The sequence below is a fragment of the Mustela putorius genome, unplaced genomic scaffold, assembly GCF_011764305.1.
Source record: "Mustela putorius furo isolate JIRA1106 unplaced genomic scaffold, ASM1176430v1.1 tig00003834_pilon_pilon_pilon, whole genome shotgun sequence".
Classification (NCBI taxonomy): Eukaryota; Metazoa; Chordata; class Mammalia; order Carnivora; family Mustelidae; genus Mustela; species Mustela putorius.
In genome coordinates this window covers 98,267,967-98,293,190 of record NW_025421987.1, presented here as the reverse complement: position 1 = coordinate 98,293,190, position 25,224 = coordinate 98,267,967, and the positions used below count along the sequence as shown (strand labels likewise).

General features: G+C 41.6%; 1 protein-coding gene across 23 annotated transcripts in view; it reads left to right on the top strand.

Annotated features, from left to right (window-relative positions):
- Window positions 1-25,224, top strand: part of KALRN (kalirin RhoGEF kinase) — a 659,936-nt gene that overhangs the window by 323,349 nt on the left and 311,363 nt on the right. For 19 of the 23 annotated variants that reach the window (XM_045088793.1, XM_045088798.1, XM_045088792.1 and 16 more), the window contains exons 11-12: window positions 14,543-14,734; window positions 23,955-24,163. In XM_045088793.1, the coding sequence (XP_044944728.1) occupies window positions 14,543-14,734; window positions 23,955-24,163 (401 nt within the window). The remainder of the gene's footprint in view (window positions 1-14,542; window positions 14,735-23,954; window positions 24,164-25,224) is intronic. The other 4 variants (XM_045088796.1, XM_045088794.1, XM_045088807.1 and 1 more) reach the window with 1 other exon arrangement.

The window sequence follows — 25,224 nt, the reverse complement described above, 5'->3', positions numbered from 1 at the left end:
GCTAATATCACTCAGAGATAATCCTGTAAAAACTCATAATATTTATCAGCAAATTTTTATTTAGCACAGCAGAATGCAAAGAATATTTTGCATAGGGTGAAACAAAGGTGAATTCCAGACTAGCATCCACCTTTCACCAGCTCTGTGAGGTTACTCAAGTTCTTTAGTCTTTCCAAACCTCACTTTTCTTATCTGTAATTGGAGACAATGACATAATCTACCACATGTAATAATGTTTGTAAGTAGATCCCAAAATGGCAGCTGTCATGAACAGTAGTAATTTTTTAAAAATTTTTTTTCAGTGTTCCAAGATTCATTGTTTATGTACCACACCCAGTGCTCCATGTAATACGTGCCCTCCTTAGTACCCACAACCAGGCTCACCTAACCCCCTACCCCCCAAAACCCTCAGCTTGTTTCTCAGAGTCCACAGTCTTTCATACTTCATCTCCCCCTCCGATTTACCCCAATTCATTTTTCCTTTCCTTCTCCTAATGTCCTCTGTGTTATTCCTTATGCTCCACAAGTAAGTGAAATCATATGATAACTGACTCTCTCTGCTTGACTTATTTTACTCAGCATGATCTCCTCCGGTCCTGTCCATGTTGATACAAAAGTTAGGTATTCATCCTTTCTGATGGAGGCATAATACTCCATTGTATATATGGACCATATCTTCCTTATCCATTCATCTGTTGAAGAGCATCTTGGCTCTTTCCACAGTTTGGTGATTGTGGCCATTGCTGCTATGAACATTGGAGTACAGATGACCCTTCTTTTCACTACATCTGTATCTTTGGGGGTAAATACCCAGCAGTGCAATTGCAGGGTCACGAGGTAGCTCTATTTTTAATTTCTTAAGGAATCGCCATACTGTTTTCCCACGTGGCTGCACCAACTTGCCTTCCACCAACAGCATAAGAGAGTTCCCCTTTCTCCACATCCTCTCCAGCACTTGCTATTTACTGTTGTGTTAATTTTGGCCATTCTAACTGGTGTAGGGTGGTATCTCAATGTGGTTTTGATTGAATCTCTCTGATGGCTAATGATGGTGAACATTTTTTCATGTGTCTGTGAGCCATTTGTATGTCTTCTTTGGAGAAGTGTCAGTTCATGTATTCTGCCCATTTTTTTTGACGTGATTATCTGTTTTTTGAGTGTTGAGTTTGAGTTCTTTATAGATCTTGGGTATCAGCCCTTTGTCTCTAGTGTCATTTGCAAATATCTTCTCCCATTCTGTGGGTTGCCTCTTTGTTTTGTTGACTGTTTCCTTTGCTGCGCAGAAGCTTTTGATCTTGATGAAGTCCCAAAAGTTCATTTTCACTTTTGTTTCCTTTGCCTTTGGAGACATGTCTTGAAAGAAGTTGCTGTGGTCGATGTCAAAGAGGTTACTCCCTATCTTATACCGTACACAAAGATAAACTTGAAATAGATAAAAGACCTGAATGAGAGGCAGGAATCTATCAAAATCCTAGAGTAGTAGTTTTATTGCTGGTACATAGGTAGGTAGATAGGTAAAATGATACTTTGGTTTACCTGCCTTTTTCATTTAATCTTACATCAAGAACACTTCCTCAGATCACTAAATAGTCTTCGGAACATTATTGCCATGATAGCATCATGTAACAATACCTCCATGTAGTGAACCAGCCCCCTATTGTTGAACATTTTGGTTATTTCCAGTTTTTGCTTTTATAAACCACAGTTACTATATTTCAACTTCTAAGCACAATATTAAATCCATTATAATCTTTTGTTCTAAATTTTTCTGGTCTTCAGAAGCATCACTATTCATTCAAAGACTAGAGCCATTTTATTTTAAGGCAAAAGACTAGATTTCTGTCACCTCCGAATTTCAGCCCAGACTTTGAGTCCTGCGCTTAGATGAGTGATTTTAACTCTAGATAATGGCTGCAGTGATCTTTTTAAAAATATGCTACCATATACTCACCCCCACCCCTGGCCATTATAATTGGAGTTATTTGACTTAGGGCTTGGATACTGCTTTTCTCCCCCAAGCTCCTTTATCTACCCCCTCATCCTGTCCTATAAGAACCACAGTACTAGATGATTGCCCAAGGCTTCTTCCATCTAAAGATTATCAGAAAAGCACTGTAAGCTGAGGAAGTAGTATGGTCTCCCTCTCTAGGGCTTCCTCTATAGTCTTGTGATCTAAGACAGTAGTTCTCAAAGAGAAGGCTATCCCCCCCCCAAGGGACGTTTGCAATGTCTAGGGACACTTTGGGGTGTTATATCTGGAGACTGCTATTGGCATCCTGTGGGTATAGGCCAGGAATTCTGCTAAACATTGGACAGTACAAAGAACATCTCCTGTATTAATTTCCTAGGGCTATTATAACAAAGTAGCACAAGGTGGGGGTGTGAGGGGGAGGCTTAAAACAACAGAAATGAATTATCTTGGTTCTGGAAGCTGGAAGACCGAGATTGAGGTGTCCATCCACAGGGTTGATCCCTTCTGAGGGCTAGGGGGGAGAATCTGCTCCAGGCCTCCCTCCTAGAGTTTGATAGTTTGTTGGCAATCTTTGATGTTCTTTGGCTTGTAGCTGTATCATTCCATTCTTGGCCTTCATGTCACATGGTGCTCTCCCTGTGTCTGTATCTTCACATGCCCATTTTTTTTATGGTGAAAAAATGTATATTTAGAATTAGCCAGCTGGACTCCATTTAGATGATCCTGATTTTGTTGGCAGCATCTAAAGCATCATCATCAGAAGTCCGTGGAAGCATATGCATTCTTGTCTCTATCAGGCCTGATTGGGGTGTTGACCTTGGCCACCTCAATGTCATAGAGCTTCCTCAGAGTCTGTTTAATCTGCTTCTTATTGACCACAATGAACACAAGTGTGTTGTTGTCTTCTATTTCCTTCATGGCTGACTAGATAGTCGGGGGAACTTGATGATGGATGGCATAGAGGTCAAGACTGCTTCTCTTGGGGGTGCCCCTTTGAGGATATTTCGGCTGCCTTCAGAGATGTGGTGTCTCAGACCATCAGAAGTAGGCAGCATGTGAATCTCTATTTTGTATGTGACTGTGGACACCTCTTAGTACCACTTTCTTGGCCATCAGCGCCTTTGCTTTAGCCCCTGCTTTGGGAGAGGCAGAACTTCCTTCTTCATCTTTGGTGCCATCTTCAGAAAAAGTGTTTTGAGGCCCCATGACCATCTTTTTATAAGGCTACTAGCCATATTGGATTAAAGTCCACCCAGTTCCAATATGACCTCATTTTAACAAATTATGTCTGCAATGACACTATTTTAAAAAATGGTCACCTTCTCAGGTGCTTGAGGTGAAGGTTTCAACATAATTTCAGAGGAACAGAATTCAACCTGTAACAGCTTCCCAAACAAAGAATTTTCTGGCCCAAAATATTAGTAGTGCTACTGTTGAGAAACGCTTTCCATATAATCTGTGATTCGAACCCAGGGAGGTTAGCCAAGGCCAGAATGGGGCAGTAGAAGGAGTCCAGGGTCTGCAAAGGTGGAAAGTGAGCAGGAATACCTCCAGTCCAGAGGGTCTGTGCCCTCGATCCCAGGGCCACATCTGACCAAGGAGGAGGAGGGATTTGAAGGGACACTGTGCTAACTGGGCCAAAGCAGAAGTGTGGGTAGGGCAGAGCCTCTGACCCCCATTTCCCTGGATCAGGCCCAGCCTTTCCCTGTCTGTCCCCTTTAGGACTGGGAGAGAAAAGAAAAGTAAGTCCCCTAGCCTGCAGGTTTTCCTCAGTATTTTCAAGCTAACTATCTTGTCTCCCCAGAGCCCTGCCTTCCCCCTCTCACACCCACTGCCTCCCACTGGCAGCCAGACATAGAACATGGAAACCAGGAAAAACAGCAACACTGCAAAGTTACATCTTTTGAAAGAGAACATTGCTTTGGGTACACCCCCCTCCAAAGTATGTCTTGAGTTGCCAAACCCTACAGCAGGTGGCCCTATTCATCTTTGTTCTGTAGAGATGCAGTCTCTCCACCTGCTTGTTTCCGTGGCTTGCAGACATTCCACGTGAGAATGAACTTCTACAGGGCCATGATAACTGGGCAATCTAATGTATCCATGTCTGAACACTTAGGTCTACCTTGTTCACTTTTTGAATGTTTGCCCACATTCTTCTGTTAGGCTTACATGTTCCCCTTTGTTATTTTGCCAATTCAAGGAGAGTTGGCGAAGGAAGGAGAGGGAAGGGTGGAAACCACGTTATCAATTTCTGGGAGTGGTAGGTTGCTTACTAGCAATACTGAATCCAGCTGGTTACATATGGGGCCTGTTCAGCAGAAAGAAGATGAAACACTTCCTTCCTCAGTCTTCAGAGCTTTGTATCTGCGTGGCATTCTCCTGGTTTTGACCTCCTGATTGTTCAGCTCCCTAGGACCCTTTCCTTTGTCCCAGCCTGAGGCTCTAGGCCAGCCTCTGGCCTCTAATCCTCCCTCCTGTTTGCACCATCTTCCATCGAGCACCAGTATTGCTCTCCCAGGCCCAGCCTATAGCCCGGTGTCTACCTTCTACTGCTCTCCAGGCCCTGGATGCACAAGAAGGGGGAAGGTCAGGGACAAAGTTCTTTCTTGCTTTCTGTCTCAGCCCCCTAGGCATGGCCACATTTTCTGGAAACTGACCAGTCTTTCTTACAAGCTAGACCTGATGTTTCCTGTCAAATCATACCTTATAACCTGTGTTGGCAACCTCTAGGATCCACCCTGTCTTTTGGTCCAGAAAACAAATTGTTTCTATGTTGTTGTTATATTAAATAGATAGATGATAATAGGTCACATGCTAACAGTTTTCATTATTCTTTTGCTCTCTTGCCTGCTAGTAACTAGATATTCAACCTCTAGCCTGTAGCTGAGAGGAAACACACTGAAGTTCCTTCAAAGTATAGCATGTAAATGAAGAGGGCTGATGCGATTCGAAGGAAAGAAAAGGGTCAGTAAAAGAGGGAACACCCTAGTGAAAAATAACTGCTATTCTTTTCTCAGAATTCCTAGACCTTGGTACATTCTTAAATGCATAAAAATTAGACTGTAGGAAAATAAAACTTTACTTTAAAAAAAAAGCTTTACTTAAAATACGTGTTCTGGAAATACACTGTTTATCAGTAATAGGAAAAGGGGCTACAGCATTTCAGATAGAGAGAAGAAAATGCTCCTAGCAAGTAGCAATGCATATGAGAATGGGACAGGGTAGTGATTGTGTATGTGTTTGTGATATAGCCAGCAGTGAGGTTTCCAGAGATAATCTCAACACCCAAGCCATTTATGTTGGGAGCTTTTGACATCTATAGTAGTTATTTCTGGTATTAGTCCCAATTAATAGACTGAATATTTGTACAGAGAGTCTCCAATTTAAGGATCCTCTAATTAGGACTACTCATTAGACACTCCTTGTTTGGACATACAAATTGCCATAATGAAGGCAACTATCATTTGTTCCTTTATTCAGAACACCATAAGAAGATGTCCTTCTAGCAGATGTAATATGGTGGGTTAACCATCACTAGTAATAGGAGCAGTTTCCTACTTTTTTTCCTACTGCTTCCCACCAAAGACCACTTGGCCATTGCCAGAGTCTATCCCCTGCTTCCCTGTGAGAGCCAGCAAATGGAGAAGAAATGTGTGCCTGGTGTTTGGGAATGAAAACTGAAAAACGTTTTCCTTCATCAGCCTAGTTATAAATGTTGGTTGATTGTACCTGATGTACTATGTTAGTACCAAATTTTAAACATATTATGTGCTCAACTGAATTTCTTTATTTTATCCTGGGAATTTAACTCCCATTTACATTCTCAGTGTTAAATAAGAGACTTACAAAGGGGGGCACCTGGTTGCCTCAGTCAGTTAAGCATCTGCCTTCAGCTCAGTTCATGATCTCAGGATCCTGGGATTGAGTCTAACATCAGGCACTCTGCTCAGTGAGACCCACCTCCCTGCCCATGCCCTCTCTCTCCTTTCACTCAAATGAATAAGTAAAAAATCTTAAAAAAAAAAAAAAGAGGTTTACAAAGGAACTTTTAGGTCAATACTTATTCTTAAACTGGGTATTACCTACATTTGAAGGCAAGGTAAATATCCATTTCCAAGCCTTACTGCTGACAAGATCCTGGGCTGCACGGCTTTGGGATTCAGTGCCAATTGAAAGGAGAGCACTGCACCTACTAGGTACATTGATGAGTAGTTCAGATAGAAAAGATGAGTAAGATAGGACTCTTTCCTTCAAAGAGAATGCAGTTTTCTCTGGAAGTCACCATATGCACTTTGAAGTGTATCACAAAACAAAACAAAACAAAAAATAGCAATTGCAAGAGAATAATTGCAATATCATAATTTAGAAATCAAAGTCATAAGAACATGCCATTCCAATCAAAATTCCACTGGTATTTTTCAAAGAGCTGGAGCAAATAATCCTAAAATTTGTATGGAATCAGAAGAGACCCCGAATCACTAAGGAAATGTTGAAAAACAAAAATAAAACTGGGGGCATCATGTTACCTGATTTAGTGAAAAGTACCTGAAGGTGACAGCTGCAGAAACCCTGCTTGCCATTTTCTAGCTATAGAGCATTCTTCAAACATCTTACTTTGTCTCTCTGAGCCTCAGTTTTCTCATTTGAAATATGAAATTAATAATGCCCATCTTAAAATTGATCCTAAAGTCTAGAGGTAATGTATATAAAGAGCCTAATACAATGCTTGGCACAGCTGTAGACACCTCATAAACTTATACTGTGTTCTTTGATGGTAAATATTCTGTAAAGACTTAGAAAGAATGTGTATTTTGCTATTTGTGGATGGAGTATTAATAAATGTCAGTCAGATCAGCTAGATCAAGTTTTAACATCTCCTATATCCTTACTAATTTCCTGTCTACTTTTTCTATTTAATTATTGTGAGAGGGGTATTAAATCTCTGATTGTGATTGTGGATTTATCTGTTTCTCCTTGAAAGTTTGTCAGATTTTGCTTCACGTGTTTTAAAGCTTTGTTTGTAGGTACATAAATGTTTGGCAGTATGATGTCTTCTTGATGAATTGACCCCTTTATCATTATGAAATGACCTTCTTTTTCCCCAGGAATATGATTTGCTTTGAAATCTACTATGTCTGATATTAATAAAGCCATACCAGGTTTCTTTTGATTAGTGTTATCATGCTGCAATTTTTCTGCCCTTTTACTTTTAACTTATTTGTGTCTTTACATTTAAACTGTATTCCTTGTAGACAGCACATAGTTGGGGATTGCCTTTTAATTCAACCTGACAATCTCTGCCCTTTGATTATGGTATATAGACAACTTATATTTAATGTGATTATTGATATGTTTTATCTATCATCTTGTTATTTTTTTCTATTTCTTTCATCTATTCTTATCTTCCTTTTTCTTTCTGTTTTGGGTTAATTGAATATTCCTTTTCCCTAAAAAACAACTTTATTGAGATATATTCACATAACATACAATTCACCCCTTTAAAGTATACAACTCCATGGTTGCAAGTATATTCACAGAATTGTGCAAATATCATCACAGTTAATTTTGGAACAATTTTATCACAAGAAATTCTGAAACCATTAGCAATCGCTTCAGCCCCAGTATCCCTTGGAAAGCACTAATGTACTTTTAGTCTAGAGCTAGAGAGTATAATACTAAGCAAAATAAGCCAGTCAGAGAAAGACAAATACTATATGACTTTACACATATGTGGTATTTAAGAAAAAGCAAACAAGCAAAGGAAAAAAGAGAGAAAGAGAGAGAAACCAAGAAACAGTCTCTTAACCATAGAGAACAAACTGATGGTTTCCAAAGAGGAGGGTGGAGGGGGGAATTAAATGATGGGGATTAAAGAATGTACTTATCATAAAAACAGAGTATTTTTTATGATTACATTTTATCTCCTTTGCTGGTTTATTAGCTATAACTATTTCGTTACTTTAATGGTTGCTTTAGGGTTGGTTATGGTATGTGACTTTAATTTATTACAGTTCACCTTCAAATGATGTTATGCCATTTTACATATAAGAACCTTATAATAGTATATTTCCATTTCTCCCTTTCTGACATTTGTGCTATTGTTGTCATATGTTTTATTATACATGTGCTATAAACTCCATGCTACATTGCTATTTTTATATTATATTTTAAAGAGATTTAAATAATAAGAATGAAATCTTACATTTTTCCCACCATGTAATTAATTTCTAGAGTTCTTCTTCATTCCTATGTGTGAATCTGTATTTCCATCCGGTACCATTTTCCTTCTTCCTGAAGGACTTCTTTAAATGTTTCTTGTCATGCAAGTCTGCTAGTGAAGAATTCTTTCAGATTCGTATGCCTCAATATGTCTTTATTTCACCTTTGTTTTTGAAAAATACTTGGGGTGGACATAGAATTCTAGGTTGACAGGATTTTTCCTTCTTTCAGTGAAGAAGTTGTTCCACAATTTTCTTCTTGCATTGTTTCTTGTAGGGAGTCTGCTGTCAATCTTTACATCTCTCCCCCCCACCGCTAACCTTGTGTGTGTGTGTGTGTGTGTGTGTGTGTGTGTGTGTGTGTAACATGTCTTTTTTCCTCTGGCCACTTTTAAGATTTCCTTTCCTTTTTTTCCACTTGGTTTGACTCAATTTTTCTGTGCCTTGGTATAATTTTCCTTGGGTTTCTTAGGTTAAGTTTTTGTTTATTATATCTGTGGATTTATAGTTTTTAGTAAGTTTGGAATTTGGGGGTCATTATTTTTTTAAACATCTTTTCTTCCTCCCACACTCTCTTTTTGGGATTTCAATTACATGGGTGTTAGCTTTATTAAAGTTGCCCCACAGCTCACTGATACTTCATTTTAAAAAAATTATTTTTCTCTCAGCATTTCACTTTGAATAATTTCTGGCTATGTTTTTGAGTTCAGTAATCTTTCCTCTCCTTTGTTTAACCTACTACCATCCAGTATATTTTTCATCTCTTCAAGTGCGAGTGCAAGGTCTTTTTTTTTTTTTTTGTATCTTCTGTTTTTCTATTTAACTTTTGAATGTATGAAATACAATTGTAATAGCCATTTTAAAAAGCTTTATCTACCAATTTAATATCTGTGTCAGTTGTAAGTCAGTTTTAATTGATTTTTCTCCTCATCATAGGTTATATTTTCTTGCTCTTTTGTATGTGTACTAGTTTTTTTTTAATTTGACAGATAGAGATCACAAGTAGGCAGAGAGGCAGGCAGAGAGAGAGGAGGAAGCAGGCTCCCCACTGAGCAGAGAGTCTGATGAGGACTCAATCCCAGGACCATGGGATCATGACCTGAGCTGAAGGCAGAGGCTTTAACCCACTGAGCCACCCAGGTGCCCCTGTATAGTAGTTTTTTATTAGACACCAGACATGGTATCTGTTGGTTGCTAGGTACCTTGTTGGTTGCTGAATATTTCTGTATTCCTATAAATATTCTTAAGCTTTGTTCTGGGATTTAGTTAAGTTACTTGAAAAAAGTTTGATCTGTTCAGGTCTTATAAAATTTGTTAAGCAGGACCACAGCAGTTCTAGGTTAAGGCTAATTATTTACCCCTGCGGAGGCAAGACTCTTCTGAATACTCTACCTAATATCCTATGATTCATGAGGTTTTCCAGTGTCCCTGGTGGAAACAGGTGCCATTCCCAGCCTTGTGTGAATAGTGGGTGCCATTACCTTTAATTCCTTCAGGTTTTTTTTTTTTTCCCCAGCCTTGGCTCATGTCCTCACATACAGATGCATTCTCTGCATATCTGCTCAAGGTTGGGTAAGGAAAGAAGGTGAAAGAAATTTGTTTGTCAACTGTAAAGTACTATTCTGATGTAAAGTTTGGGGTATCACCCTGATTTGTCTGCCATTCAATAATGTCAAAATCCAGAGATAAGTAGAGACAAGTTATCCTAGTTCTCTTTCTTCCATGAGGAAAAAGCCAAAATAAGTAAATAAATAAATAATGGACTAGGGCTGCAGCAGGGTGAATGGAAGGTAGACTGAAGGCCCGAATTATCTAGGGCATTTTACCTGGTTGACATAGGGATTGGGAGAGAAGAACAGAAATTACAGCTATCTGTGTGTCCCAGTTGTCTGACTCAGGATGACCACAGGCCCTGCTTGAAAGCCTCAGTAGCTGAAGGATCAATAACTCAGCTCTTCTACCCACTTTTGACATATCAGTTGGGTAATTCTGTTAAGGAGTCAAGTATAAGGCAGAGGCTAGGAAGCTTGGAAACCAAAGAATGCCTAAGAACTGTATTCAGAGTGAAGTCCAACCCTGGACCTGGGGCAGAAACTACTGTTTATTTGGTCAGAAGTTGAGCAGAAGTGCTTTGGTTATACTCTAGCTGATAGTCTCTAAGCACATTCCTATTTCAGGACTGTACCAGGAAGTAGAATAAATCAAGTGGGACTGAACACTGCATATGAATTCTAGCATGTAAGGTCTTGTACCAAGTAGTTGAAGAGAGCCAAGGATTAAATATTAGGATTGATGGGGGAGTGATGTATTCTTTAATTTATTAATTCATTCACTAAATATTTATGGAGCATTTACTTGGTGCCAGGCACTAACAGAAAGAGATAAAAGACATTGTGTGCCTCTTAGCAGATGAGAAAGGCAAATATTTGCATTGGAATATGGCAGGTATCAAGGAGGGGCTTGGCACAGATCACTCCGAGACCTCAGAGGAGCACATCTAAGCCAACCTTGTGTAAGAAGTGGCTATGAGGATGGACTTTCTGGAGAAAGTGATGCCTAGGCTGGGCCTTAAAGGGTAAGAATTGGTCATGTACAAAAAGTGGAGGAAGGGCATCTCGGGCAGAATAGAGGCAGGATTCAGTGCAATGAGTTTCCGGTAGTGTAAGCAGGTTGTTTCATTGGCTCTAGGGGATAAATGTGAGCTGAGGCTGTTGAGAAAAAGCAAGTGTCAGATGAAGAAGGGCCTGGCATGCCATGCTAAGGAATTTTACCCCAAAGGCAGTGGAAAACCACTGAACAGTTTTGAGTAGAAGAGAGGTGTGACTGGATCTGCTTTTTAAAATCTCTTTCTGGTAGTGATAGGGAGGAGGGCCAGGCAGCAGGTAAAGCAGGGAGCCCAGCTTTTAGCATTGACTCCCTTGCCCTTCCTCCTGCCTTTATTATCCCTTTCTCTTTATAAAATTTATTTTCTCTTTTCTGCATTATCCAGTATCATTTCTAACCACTGTCTAATTTATTCAGGTTGACTCAGCTTATCCAAACATACCACGCTCATTCCCATCTCTGTGCCTTTTCATTCAGTAACCATTTAACAAGTACCTGTAGTAAACCAGTCATGGTTCCTGGTATGAAGAACCAAAGATGAATGAAACATGGAACCTACATTTAAGCTCACAGACCAGTAGAGAGATACCCATGGGAGCACATTGTTACTATGGGGATGATAATGGCCATGAAATGAATAAACATAGAGTACTGTGAGCATAAAGAAAAGGGAATCATGTCAATGAGAAGCCCTCTTTCTTCTCTGCTAAATCCTGCCTTCACTCTGTATAGAGGCAGGGCAGGGTCTTTATATATTAGATATCTATCACATCTGTCCTCTATTTAGAACTGTTAGTGGCTTCCCACTGTGTTTGGGGTGAAACTCCTCAGCATGGCACACCAAGGCCCTTCTTCATCTGACTGCATAGTGTAATAGTTTGGAGCTTGGTCTCTGAAACCAGAAAAGATTTTAATCTTGGTTCTGTCACTTATGAGACATGTGACCTTGGCAGAAATTATTTGTGCCTCAGTTTCTTCATCTGTAGAATGGAGCTAATGGTTGTATTGACTTCATAGGGTTATTTTGCAGATTAAGAAGTTAATATACATATAAATCTTTAGATTGTTCTTGGCATGTGAAAATTATTCAATAATTATTGACTGTTTTTTTAAAATATTTTAGTTATTTATTTGACAGACAGAGATCACAAGTAGGCAGAGAAGCAGACAGAGAGAGAGAGGAGGAAGCAGTCTCCCCATTGAGCAGAGAGCCCGATGCAGAGCTCGATCCCAGGACCCTGGGATCATGATCTGAGCTGAAGGCAGAAGGGCCTTAATCCACTGAGCCACACAGGCACTTCTGATTAACTGTTTTTATTCTCAGTTTTGCTATCATGTCAAGAAACTTTAACCTTTAATTATTATTGTGTTACTTGCCCAGTGTTATGTGTTACCATAGTATTTCTTTCAAGAATGATTATATAATAATCTTTGGAGGCAGCATACATTGCATATGCATCTGTACTCCTGAGAGACTCAGAGCATGTCTTAAGGTGTTTTAGGTATGTCTTAGGGTGATCAGCCATTCCAACTTGCTCAGAAGTGATGGGACGTCTAGTGTTAAAATCAGGAAAATCCCAGACAAAAGGGGACAAGTTGTCCACTTTATGTGCAGTGGGTCCTTCGGTTTTGCTTTTTATTTATCTCTTATTGGTCTCAAACTTAACTTTCAAATAAGCTTGCTTTGGCTTTGCCACAGATATTAATTTTTTGCCTAGAAAATATAAGGTCACAACCTGTGGGTTTCTTTGGGGTTTCCTGAAATTCTATAGGGTTTAAGATAGAAAATATGAGGGATTCCTGAAAAAACAAACAAACAAACAAAAACAAAACTCCCTCCCATCTGCTCTGGGTATATTTACTAGAAATTGTGGACAACCACAATTCCATGAATTCCCTAAGTGGCACTGAGGGATTCTTCCTCCTTTTCAAGTCCCACCACCACTCTACTCACCTGTATTGGGACAACATTTGCCTAGGCCATTGTTTTTCAGACAACATTCCTTAAGTAGCCACTGGGACCTCTCTAAGCATTTCTTAAAACCATGACAAGTGTTTACTGAAGGCTTGCCCATCTTCCTCAGTAAAACCGAGAGTCTGTGTCAACAGCCTCTGAAAGTTTCGACCCCAGCGCATTAGCTTTCCGGGGCTTTCATAACAAAGCAGCACAAACAAGGGAGCTTAAACAACAGAAATGTATTGTCTGTCAGTTCTGGAGGCCAGAAGTCCAAGATCGAAGTGTCAACAGGATTGGTTCTTTCAGAGGGCTATGTGGGAGAATCTGTTCCCAGCCTCTCTTAACTCTAGTGGTTTGCTGGCAATGTTTATCATTCCTTGCCCCATAGATGCATGCCCCAATCTCTGCTTCATCTTCACATGGCATCCTTTCTGTAAGGATACTGATCGTGTTAGATTAGGAACCTGCTCTACTCCAGTAGGACTTCGTCCGAACTAATTATATCTGCAATGACTCGGTTTCCAAATAAGGTCACATTCTGAGGTTCTGGGTGTTAGGACTTCAACATGGGAATTTTCAGGTTGCAGGCAAGGAGTACAAATCAATCTTTAATGCCCAGATCTTCAGGTGAATAAAAAAAAAAAAATAAGCAAAACAAAACAGAACCCACCCCGTAAAAAAAAAATAATAATAAAATAAATAAAAAATGAAAACTCCACGGACACTAAAGACCACTTTTCCATAGGCCAAGTCATTACTCATAAACCCATTTCAGTTCTCATTCACTGTGCATTTGATACTTTCCTTTTGCCAGATTTGCACCCTCACCAGTTACCACTTATTCACCACTCCATAGGGCATTGAATGACTGTAGGGATATTAAGAAATATGATAGACACTTGAGTCACCAGTTCTCAAGCAGGGAATATCAGGATCTTTTTTAAGGGAAGCCTGCTGAGGAAAAGTTGAATCCATGGCATAACTCTTATAAAGGCAGTGACTCCCGTCCTGATGAATAATAATTACAATCTGGTTGCCTTTTTAAATGCTCTAGAGAATACTGTGGTGTATACAGACAGGAGTTGGAGGAGTGTGTGTGTGTGCGTGTGGCAATATGCGAGTGCAGGCAGTCTCTTAAGATCGCCAGGCTCCTCCCCAGCCTTCCTGCAAACATTAAGCCTTCACTGGGTGCACAGGGAACAGCCTGCATCTCCTCTCTCTGACCGTGGCTGCTTCCTTCTGTCAGCTCCCTGGAATTGCTGACCCCTTCCCCTGCAAAGAGATAGCTCTGTTCCAGAAGATAAACACCAGTAGTCACAGGGAACTTGGGGGCAAAAGTCGAACGAGTCCCCAGTTATTGTTTCCTGGGTGTTCTCGCATAGAAACACAGACGATCTTTGTGGATGAGGTATTTCTGACTCTGGCAGTTACAGCCTGAGATGCAAAGGCAGTGATGGATCTTCGCAAGGGTGGGGAGTCGCAGCGCACACGGGGACGGGGGTTCTCGCATGCCTCCTCTCTTCTTCCCAGGGACATCCCACCTCTGAGAAATCTCAGGGACGGAGGAGGCATCTAGCTAGTGCCCACTTGTGCCAAGCTGCCAAGCTGCTAGCTCGCTGAGAGGCGGCAGGCGAGCCTGGCACTCAGCTCCTCCGTGCTGGATCAGGGAACTGTGGGCTCCCCGCCTACGCCCTGCGCTGCAGCTCTGGGCAGCCCCGGGTGGTCTGGGGGAAGGCGCGAAGCTCGGTCAGTGACTGCAAGTTGACTTTCGCTCACTGTTGCTGCTGGCAGAATACCTACACCAATGCGGACAAGCTCCTAGAAGCCGCCGAGCAGCTGGCTCAGACAGGGGAATGTGACCCGGAGGAGATCTACAAGGCAGCTCGACACCTGGAGGTACGCATCCAGGACTTTGTGCGCCGGGTGGAACAGCGGAAGCTTCTCCTGGACATGTCTGTCTCCTTCCACACACACACCAAAGAGGTAAGGTGGGCTGGTGGAAAGGGAGCATTGGCTGGTATGCCCCGGGGGCCTGGGTGGTTTTAGGGTTACTAGCCTCCTGACAGTGATGACACTCGCAATTTGCCCCTGATAACCTGTATTTAGGTCTCAACCAGAATGGAACAAAATTTTTTCCTTCTCATCTCAAGTTGGGGGAGGGCCACAGAAGCAGGTCATTGACCAAGTCTGCTAGAGCATTCAATCTGCAGCTGGAGAAATTTGGGGATCCCTGGTGTAGAAATAACCATGACAAAAGGAAATGTATAATCGCCGACTCCTTTCCCACCCCAGACCCACTTTCTCTTGGTTGCTGTTTCCTGTCAGAAATCAGTCCAGCAGAACTTTGATCATCTTTGCCACCAGCAAGAAGCATACAGAGTTTGCAAATGTGTTCTGTGTTTTTCTTTTATCCTTTTAAAACAGAGGATTAAATCTTCTTAATGAGATCTGCCAGAGGGTTGATGTTAAAGCGAGTTGGTTCTCAACTTGCCTGATGGTGGAGGGCCGCCGGTGAAGGAAAGGGGAAATTACCCTCATGCCGGAGGAAGCCAGCTGGGCTTAAGTCTGGCCTGAATCATTCAGAGTAGAGAGGAGAGAGGGGAGGATGGATTAGGTTACACTATTGGCAGGGCGGAGGGCCTCATAGAGAGGAGGAGGGCTGCAAACCTGCAATTGCTTTTCATTTCTGATTAACATGGCGCACTCTGAAATGGAGTAAGTGGCCAGCGAGGAGGCACACTGAGCATCCTCTATAATAACACCCTTGGCAGATGAACTCATTAGGTGTGTGCGTGCTTGTGTTCCCCCAGGAATTCATTTTAATAGAGTATTAATTAGAGTTTGATTGCTTCTCAGGAAAAAAAAAATTAACCCTGCTTAATTAAGTTGATTTTTGATATTTGAAATGCATTAAGAAGCCTGGTTGTTACTACTTCACAGGCTTTTCTGACACTTGGTGGGAATGAATGCAAATCATTGCAGTGCCTATCAGAGAAAAGCATGAAAAGATAATGTTTTCTAAACTGAGATTCCCCAGGCAGATGGAGGGCTGGCGAGCTCCCTGAAGATGGCTCTGGTTCCTCTCTGTGGGACCCACAGCCACTCTCTGATGAGTGTCTGTAAAGCAAGGGGATTAGCTTTAATCCAGGTTTTCCTGCCGGGCTGTCTGCTTGCTTGGGGCTCACCTGATTCTTAATAATGGTTTCAGAAAGCAAAGTCTTGTGTATTCTCTTCTAATTATGAGCCTGTGGGTGATGGAATGGAGCATGAATGAACAGGAGTCATGTTCCCCATGAGGGCGGTGGGGGTATTCGCTGCCCAGGGAGGTGATGGGTGAGGTTAGTTTAGCTGTATCTCCATGTTCTGTGCATGGACCTAAAGACTGGGATTCTAGTCCAGAGTCCGCTGCTATAGAACCATGTGAGCCAAAAACTAATGATATACTATATGGTGACTAACATAACATAATTAAAACAAAAAACAAAAAAAACCCATGGAGCTTATGCAGATCACTATGCCACTGGCCCTGGGTTGCCCTATCTATAAAATCGTGCAGTTGGATTCAGTGGCCCCGAGACCCCTTATAGTTCTAGTGTTCAAGACTCCTTTCTTTTTCTTCTTTTCATCTTCTTTATTTGATGGTGATAATAACAATAATAAATAAGAGTAAGTCTGAAATAATACAAATAATTTCCCTGACCTAAGATGTGGTTCATTGTAAGCACTCAATGCATAATAGGTAGTATTTTTTTTTTAATTGGGCACCTACTCCTTGCCAGACACATGGAATCATCATGATCATCTTATGGTTTAGATTTTCTTAAACACAGTTTCAAATGGGGAAACTCAGGCTCACAAGAGTCTGTCTGTGTCGTGATGGAGCTTCTCACCCGTGGAGACCTTACGTGTCTTCCTAAAGACTGCTCGTGCTTGCCTCTGCTGTTCCACACTCTCTCCTCCCATGTTCCTCTGCTATCTCCTCCCCTCCTCTGCTCTTCTTCCTTCTCCTTACCCTTCTTTTTCCTCTTTACATTTTCAACCCTTGAAACCGGGCCTTGATGGGGAGGGTAGATCTTAGCTGAGAAATGAAAAATGTTGCTAGGTTGTGGGTGTGGGAGGCAGAGGTTGATAAATACTGTCACAGATCCTTTCTGCCTAGTTATGGCTAATTTCCTCTTCCTTCCTTTTTTTTTTTTAAGTAGGCTCCATGCCCAGTGTGGAGCTCATTGTGGGATTTGAACTCATGACCCTGAAATCAAGACCTGAGCTGAGATCAAGAGTCAGATACTTAACCAACTGAGGCACCGAGGCACCCCCTCCTCTTTCCTTTTCTTTTTTCCTTTCTATCTGCATCAGCCGTCTCCTGAATTTTTGCATTAATGCCACTGTGTAATAGAATGTTATTGTGGGATATGATTTCGAAGAAATTAGGTAGAGCTCCCTGTACAAGAGATTTCTGGGCAGGAACTGAGCATCGGCCTTCATAAATGATTTAACCTAGGTTTCCCATGACCCCCCAGGCTGAAGTTCATAATTTTACTTTTTCCCACTTCCTACATCAAAAGATTTAATCCAATTAGGATCAGAGAGGAAACAGGAGGAAGATATGAGAAAGATACCCTTCAAGCCCATTTCTTCTACAGACTGAATAGTGTGTTTAATCCTTTTGGCCCTCTATCATGAATTCTTGGTGACCACGGGAGTCTGGAAAGTTAAAAACCTTCTAACCATTTTATTGCAGTGTTCTTCATAATTTTCAGTGTTCTTCATAATTTGAATAATTAAAAACTATCTAAATAGTCCATGTTGAGTGATCCATTAAACTATTCACAGTACATCTAGCCAGAGAAATATTATATAGTTATTATATATCACATTGTCAAAGATCATGAATAGCATGAGAAAGGGCTTGTAGTGTAATATATAGAACACTGTATATCCAGCACAATCACAATTTTGATACACACATAGGATAGAGACCAGAAAGCAGTATACAAAGAAGTTAAATGTATGAGTGATTTAATTTTCTTTTGCATTCTTTTATTTTATAACTTTCCTTCAGTGACATGTTTGATTGGAAATCTATAACAATCCCAATTAATGTTATTTTACAAAAATAAAATTTGTCATCCCCTTTGGAGAGAAGAGCGACACTATAAAGAGAGCCGACAAACATGTGTTGGGACCTTCTTATGTTCACAGAGCCTCAACTATTCGTATCTATTGTGCTGAACTTTCCAATAGCTTCTTTTTGCCTAGGGACAGGAGGGAAGCTGGCATTTTGCTGGTCTTGAGAGCTAGGGAGAATATAGGGAGAAGAATTTACCCAAGTCCTCACTTTCTTTGTCCAGGGAGAAGGCATTTGTAGCAAGTGTCATCTGCTCCACAGAGATTGTCCAGACAGAATTCTCTTTCCTTGGGGTTTCCATGGAAATGCTGCAATTTCTGAGCTTTCAAAATATCCATTTTTACATATTTTTCTAGTAATAATATGAGAGTCAAATTAACTAAAGAATGTGGCCAAGATAATCAACCTTGACTCTTTATTACACAGCTTAATTAAATGCCCATTTCTATTTGTTTCTAAACTTGTGAAATCATTCTTCCGTGCTATTTTCTGCTCAAACAGGCACGCATGCACTCACACATACACACACACACACACATACACATACATCCCACAAACACCTCAGACACTCATATGAACACATGGTCCTCTCCCCACCCACCACAGAACCAAAACGAAATCAGTCTTCCAAAGCAATGATGCTTGCAAGAACAAGACAGTTTTGGCCTCCATCTCAATTGCCAACTGTCACGATGTTTGTTTAAGAAATAAAAGCCAGGGGTGGGGGCACCTGGGTGGCTCCTGGGTTAAGCCACTGCCTTCGGCTCAGGTCATGATCTCAGAGTCTTGGGATCGAGCCCCACATCAGGCTCTCTGCTCAGCGGGGAGCCTGCTTCCTCCTCTCTCTCTGCCTGCTTGTGATCTCTCTCTGTCAAATAAATAAATAAAATCTTAAAAAAAAAAAAAAAAAGAAAAGAAAAGAAAGAAAGAAATAAAAGCCGGTCATCAATGCCAAAGAAAAAATGATCTCTTCAAAGTGAGGGGAGGGTGGTTCACCCTGTGGAGCTAGATCTGTGAGACATCTTAGGGCTGTGGATTGTCCCAGCACAGTGCTCCACAGCTGTGCAGGTGAACCGCCAATCAGCAGAGGAAAGCGGTACAGACTACCTTCTTCCGTAACCACTCATCCATAAGCCTCATTAGTTCTACAGACCTCCTAGTGTCTCCCTTCCTTGCCCTTCCCTCCCTGCCTTTTTCCATTGCCTCTTTCTCTGCAGGCAGTATGGGCTCCTGAACTCCCCGGTATACTTTTAGGACTAACTTCATGTAGTACGTTCAAAGGCTCCATCCACTGCACCTTTGCTAAGGTTCTAGAACTTCTCAAATTAGGTCCATTGTTTGAATACACGTATTTGGGGCCACAACCACATGTTTTCTCTGAGAGGAAGAACACATAAAACCACCTAAGTGCGTCTGTCCACATGGACCGAGTAATCCTTGCCAACCAAAGAGCAGAGCCCTGAAGGAATGGGTCCCTTCACTACAGGTGTGTTTGACCAAGAAGAGCATCTGGAAATGTCTGAATCATGAGAGTCATTCTGGAAGCAGTGGATTGAAGGAAAAGACGCAGTGCTAAAGCGTGGGACTCTTTTTACACAGAGGGTAAAAAGGATCATCCTAGGGGAGAGAAACCAAATGGAGAACAACAGGATTACCTCACAAACTCCATGAGTTTACCTAGTTTTGGCAGTCATTACTTGTGGTAGCTTGAAGGGAGAGACCATTCCAACTGGGTTTCACTGACTGCCTGATAACTAGTAAATTACTAATAGAAGTGGCACTCTGATGTGGATTCTTTTCAAAGCAATCTAGGCACACTCTTCAGGGCTAAGTCAGATGGACACATACACAGAAGAAAACCAACAGGACATTCAGATGGGAAAATTGTAGCCTAGGAAATGGAATATTGGGCCTTACTCATAGTTTAGGGACACTAATGTTCTTTTTGTCTACTTTATGTACACCTCAGAGGTCCTTATTCAAAAAATCGTATTATGAGCTTACGATTTACATGTGCTGCTCCTATGGTCACCTCTGTGGGTGTGACCTTGTGGGATTGCAAGTGGCTCACAACTCAAGCTTTCTAGGTTGCTAATAGTGTCTTAACTTGATATCATAGTTATCCTTAAGCTGTTGCTAAAGTTTCTGGACTTTGGATGTCTCTGTGTCCAAGCTGAGACTACTGTGTTTTAGTTTAGAAAGCCATTTCTTTGCTATCCTCTTCTTGACATCAGCCTTTGAAGAGAAACCATAGCAAATTAGAGCTGGAAGGGATTTTAGGGATAAGCTGCAGAGCCCATACATACACATGCCTACACGTGCACACACTCACCAGTTTCAATATGAAGTAGTTGAAGTAAAGTCGTTTTCCCAGGGGTGCCTGGGTGGCTCAGTGCATTAAGCAGCTGCCTTTAGCTCAGGTCATGATCCCAGGGTCCTGGGATCGAGCCCCGCATCGGGCTCTCTGCTCAGCAGGGAGCCTGCTTCCTCCTCTCTCTCTGCCTGCCTCTCTGCCTGTTTGTGATCTCTCTCTGTCAAATAAATAAATAAAATCTTTAAAAAAAAAAAAGTCGTTTTCCTATGCTCAAGGAGTAGCCAACAGAGGCAGAATCAAGAATTATCACCAGTAAATATCAGTTTCATTCAAGAGTTCCTTTTCTTCTGTTTGTTTTCATAACAGAAGGACAGATAGAGAAAGAGGTCACTAATGTTTTGCCTTTGGTGCTGTAGTCCCCTTCCCTCGCTCCAAGCCAAATTCTCTTTAATCACAAGCAATTTTGTTTGATATTTTATCCTCCTGAAGGTAGACCAGTGCTTCTTTTCTTATCAGCCCGCTAACCACTGGGCTGAGCTGCACCGAGTACTGTCCTTCATCATTTATCTCTTAGCTGATTTTCCTTAGCAGCAAGTAGGTTTGATTCTGCCTTAGACAAATTTGTTTATAATGTAATAGAATATGTGACTAGAAATGTGAGAAATCAGTTTCAATTCACTAGTCAAAGACTGTTTGGGGGGGAGGACACATTTTTCTAATGACAGTGACTTCAGAGATCAGAGTGTATTCTCAGACGTCCCTAGTCTTTCCCTAGTCCCTTTGTGTGTAACACTGATGTCTCATTTTTATCTGGCAATTTCTATGGTCGGTTTCTTTACCCCTGCTGTTTAGCTGCATGACCATCAGGAGGAGGGAGAGCCATGAAGCATGGTGGATTTCCTCAGAAAAAAAATGATGCTTTCTTCCCTAGACCTACACCAGAGGTGTTCAAGTTTTATTAAAAATAAGAGAATGGGGTGCCTGGGTGGCTCATTCCGTTAAGTGTCTGACTCTTGATCTCAGCTCAGATCTTGACCTCAGTGTCATGAGTTCAAGCCCCACATTGGGCTCCACTGGGAGCTGGGTGTGGAGAAAAAAAAAAAAAAGAAGAAGAAGAAGAAGAAAAGACCTCTAAGCTATGAAGCCATTAAAATAGCTTAAGGATGGTACTGAGAACAGAATTATCTTAAATCAAATAAAATTCTCAAGATCCCTATAAGCCTCTTTTCTGTCTCTTATTCCTGTAATAGCAAGTACCAACCTTACCCTGATCGGTCTTCTGTCTCGATGCCTGTCCTCCCTCAACACATCAAGTTTCTTTTCAAGTCTTCTTGTTTCTTCTTTCTTTCAACTTTCTAATCAAGTCTTATATGACTTGTTTGGTATCTACAGTTGTTATCTCTCTCTTTACATCCTCTTTTCCTTTCCTTTTATTTCCTTTCCTTTCCCTTTTATTTTCTTTTCCTTCTTTCTTTCTTTCCTTTAGAAATATCTAGACTTTCCAGTCTCTAGGCTTTCCTTACACATCCCAGGACAAAGCAGCAAAAACAGCAAAGAGAGGCCCAGCTCAACCTAGCCTACTGAAAGACCAAATCTGGTGTTGATCTTTTACTAATTCCAAAATGAAGGAGTACTTTAAACTTTCCTGCTGCCTTCTAGTGGGAACTGGAGGTGGCTTGCATCAAAAGTATCTTTTAAATATAATACCTAGCACTTCCTCTATGCTAGGCACTGTTTCTAAATGGTATATATAGATACAGGTATCTATATAGATAGATATGGATATAACTCACTTATTTGTGTATATGTACATACACACATATACACACATGGTACCAACTTATTAGTAATATTAATAAAAGTACATACTATTATTATCGCCACTCTACTGATAAGGAAAACTGGGGTGCAAAGAGGGTAGCTTATTTGCTCAAGGTTGTCTAACTGATACATGGTAGAATTGGGGCTTGAAACTCTTAACCATTATGCTCTACTGCCTGTCTGTACAGTAAGTTTTCAGAAAACCCATTATCTTTTACCCAGGGACTTCAGCACCTGTAGAAAAAAGCTTTTGTTCTCTAGGCCAAATGGCAACATGAAATAACATGAACCAACAGCGACCAATACCCTGAACTTCCTGGTTTCCTGGTTTCCACCCAATTTTAAATAAGTACATTCATACATTTAGGAATATGTATCCCAGCTTCCATGGTCTGGAAACCTTGCTGTCTGTTTTTACAACAAAAAAGGATGGGTTTTTTTTGTTGTTGTTGTTTTTGTTTTTTGGTAAAGGAAATAAACTGAATTACAACTAGATTGTAAGCTGCTAAATGACAGGAACACTGAATAATAGTAATTTGTATCCCTTAGGGCAATCATCACAATAGTTTTATGTGTTCAGGGGCACCTGGTGGCTCAGTCGTTAAGTGTCTGCCTTCGGCTCAGGTCATGATCCTGGGGTGCTGGGATCAAGTCCTACATCACGTTACGTGTTTTACACATGAAGTCATAGAGAGCCAAGGATGGAATGATTTATTCAAAGGCACCACGAGTTAAAAGATTAGGCCAAAATCTACATCTGATTCTGTCTCTCCCATTTTCTCTCCATACTATTTTTTGTTTTGTTTTGTTTTCTCCCTGGTAGAGGCCTGAGCTTATCTTTCTAGCTAGCCAGGTGAAGGTTCCCTATTTCTAAGCAAGCACCAGACTCATCTTTCCCTTCCTCATTTTGTGAGCATGCTTGGTAGGAGTATTAGAAATGGAGCCCTGTGGCAGGCCATGGAGACCTAGTTTCAGTATGAAGAAGAGTTATCATTACATGAGTTTTCAGTAATTCAGTCCAGCTCCTCATCATTTCCAGTACTTATTCTGTTCACAACATTATACTTAGCTCTTTTAAAGTTGCCTGACCAGTAATATCACCCTGGCTGCATTTCAGTGCTTTGAATGTAATAGGGGAAATGTTGCATCCTTACCCTAAAATTAAGATAAGCTACATTTTTAGCATTCAACCTTCTAACCAACCTAGCACCCCTGAAAAGACCAAAATAATTTAGCATGACACATATTTTTAAAATTAATCTTCACTTGGTTCTCTTTTTTTTAAGATTTTATTTTTTTATTTGAGAAAGAGAATGAGAGAGGGAGATCATGAGAGGGGAGAGGTCAGAGGGAGAAGTAGACTCCCCACCGAGCAGGGAACCTAATGTGGGACTCGATCCCTCGACTCCATGATCATGACCTGAGCTGAAGGTAGTGGCTTCACCAACTGAGTCACCCCAGCACCCCTTCTTCATTTGGTTCTTATTGAGCAGCCCATTCCTTTTTGCATGTTTCCAAAGTCATGGTACATTTCTAGAAATCAACCTCTAGTGGTCTGGAGTATGTGCAGCCCTCCTTTCTGAAAGATGAAATAATATATGTCCCTCAGCAATCCCCTGTTCTTCCTAGTGTCTCCAAGATGAGTGATCGCCCTGCTCTACGAAGGCAGGTTTCACTGACCCGCAGGGAAGTGAAGCCTGGGGTGGTTCTCATCCTTAGGGAACAGAAACAGTGAACTTAACAGAGTGAATTTAATGGAGTGAACTTAACAGAGATGTATAATGAATTTAAATGTAGGTATGCCAGTGAGAAGGACAGTCTGACATCACACTGACTGGTGGAGGTTAGGTTGCATGTCCCATGTCTGACTTTCTGGCCCTGGCCCCAGCCCTGACCTCTCCTGTCTGCCCTGCATGGGGTCTCTGCTCTTTCCCCCACAGTTGTGGACATGGATGGAAGACCTTCAGAAGGAGATGCTGGAGGACGTTTGTGCGGACTCAGTGGATGCGGTCCAGGAACTGATCAAACAGTTCCAGCAGCAGCAGACCGCCACTCTAGATGCCACGCTCAACGTCATCAAGGAAGGCGAAGACCTTATCCAGCAGCTCAGGTCAGCGCCTCCCTCCCTAGGGGAGCCCAGCGAGGCCAGGTCAGCATGGGCAGTGCTCTCCAGTGGGAAATGCCCTCGACTAGATGTGAGATAAGTCATGTCCCGGTCTTGGCTCAGCCACAGCCAGCTTTGTGGTCTCTTGTGAGCTTCAGTCTCTCCATCTGTCAGATATAAAAATGCCTGTGCCATACCCAACTTGAGTTGAGGATGAAGTAGGAAATGAAGAAGCTCTGATGTTTCAGAGAATTATGTATTATTCATGATGTTATTCAGCAATCAATAAATAACACAGACACAAAAATTAACCACATTCAATAGGAAATAAATAGCATCTTCATGAAGAATTACGGCATAGTTGGTTATGTGGGGAAATAGCCTTTATGGAGTCCCATGTTATTTGGCTTCTGATCTTGGGCTGAACCCTGAATGCTAGTGCTCCAGGTGGCAAAAACGGTTGGCTTTGGCTCCATGGGGATCTAGAGAGTGTGTGCTTATCCCAGTCTGCTCTCCATTGCTCACATACAACCTTTCCACCATTCCTTGCTGCCCAGAAAATACAACTCCCTCTCTACCAACCTAAACAAACATAACCAAGAAGGAAAATCCTATAGAAAACCTTACATTCATTTAGAATCACCCACAACATTGCCTCCTTTCTGTGGTCATCAATATCTAGTTTCCTCCTGTCAAGGGCACAGACACCTCAGATAAGGTGTCACAGGCGGTGAGCCAGCCCTCAGCACCACCTCTGGGCCCAGGTGCTGTATAAGTAGGACTTGATAGTGCTAACGATGTCTTCCGCCCCCAGGGACTTGCTCTGTCCTAGAATCACTGAGTGTTGGGACCTCTGCCAGCCCCACACAGAAATAATCTCATCAGCAAGTCCCAGGCCAGCCCTGGGGCCTGAGGGAATTACTTCAATTGGAGAGGGTTCCCCCCCAACCCTGTTACTGGTTGTCCAATTAAACAAACAATGAGAACTTACCTTGAGGTAGCCTCAACACATTTTTTCTGTTGGAAATTGTGTCTATTCCAAACATGCACATGGGATGTTTCTGAGTCCTCCTGGTGCATACTAATAAGACAGCCTCTTTCCCTTC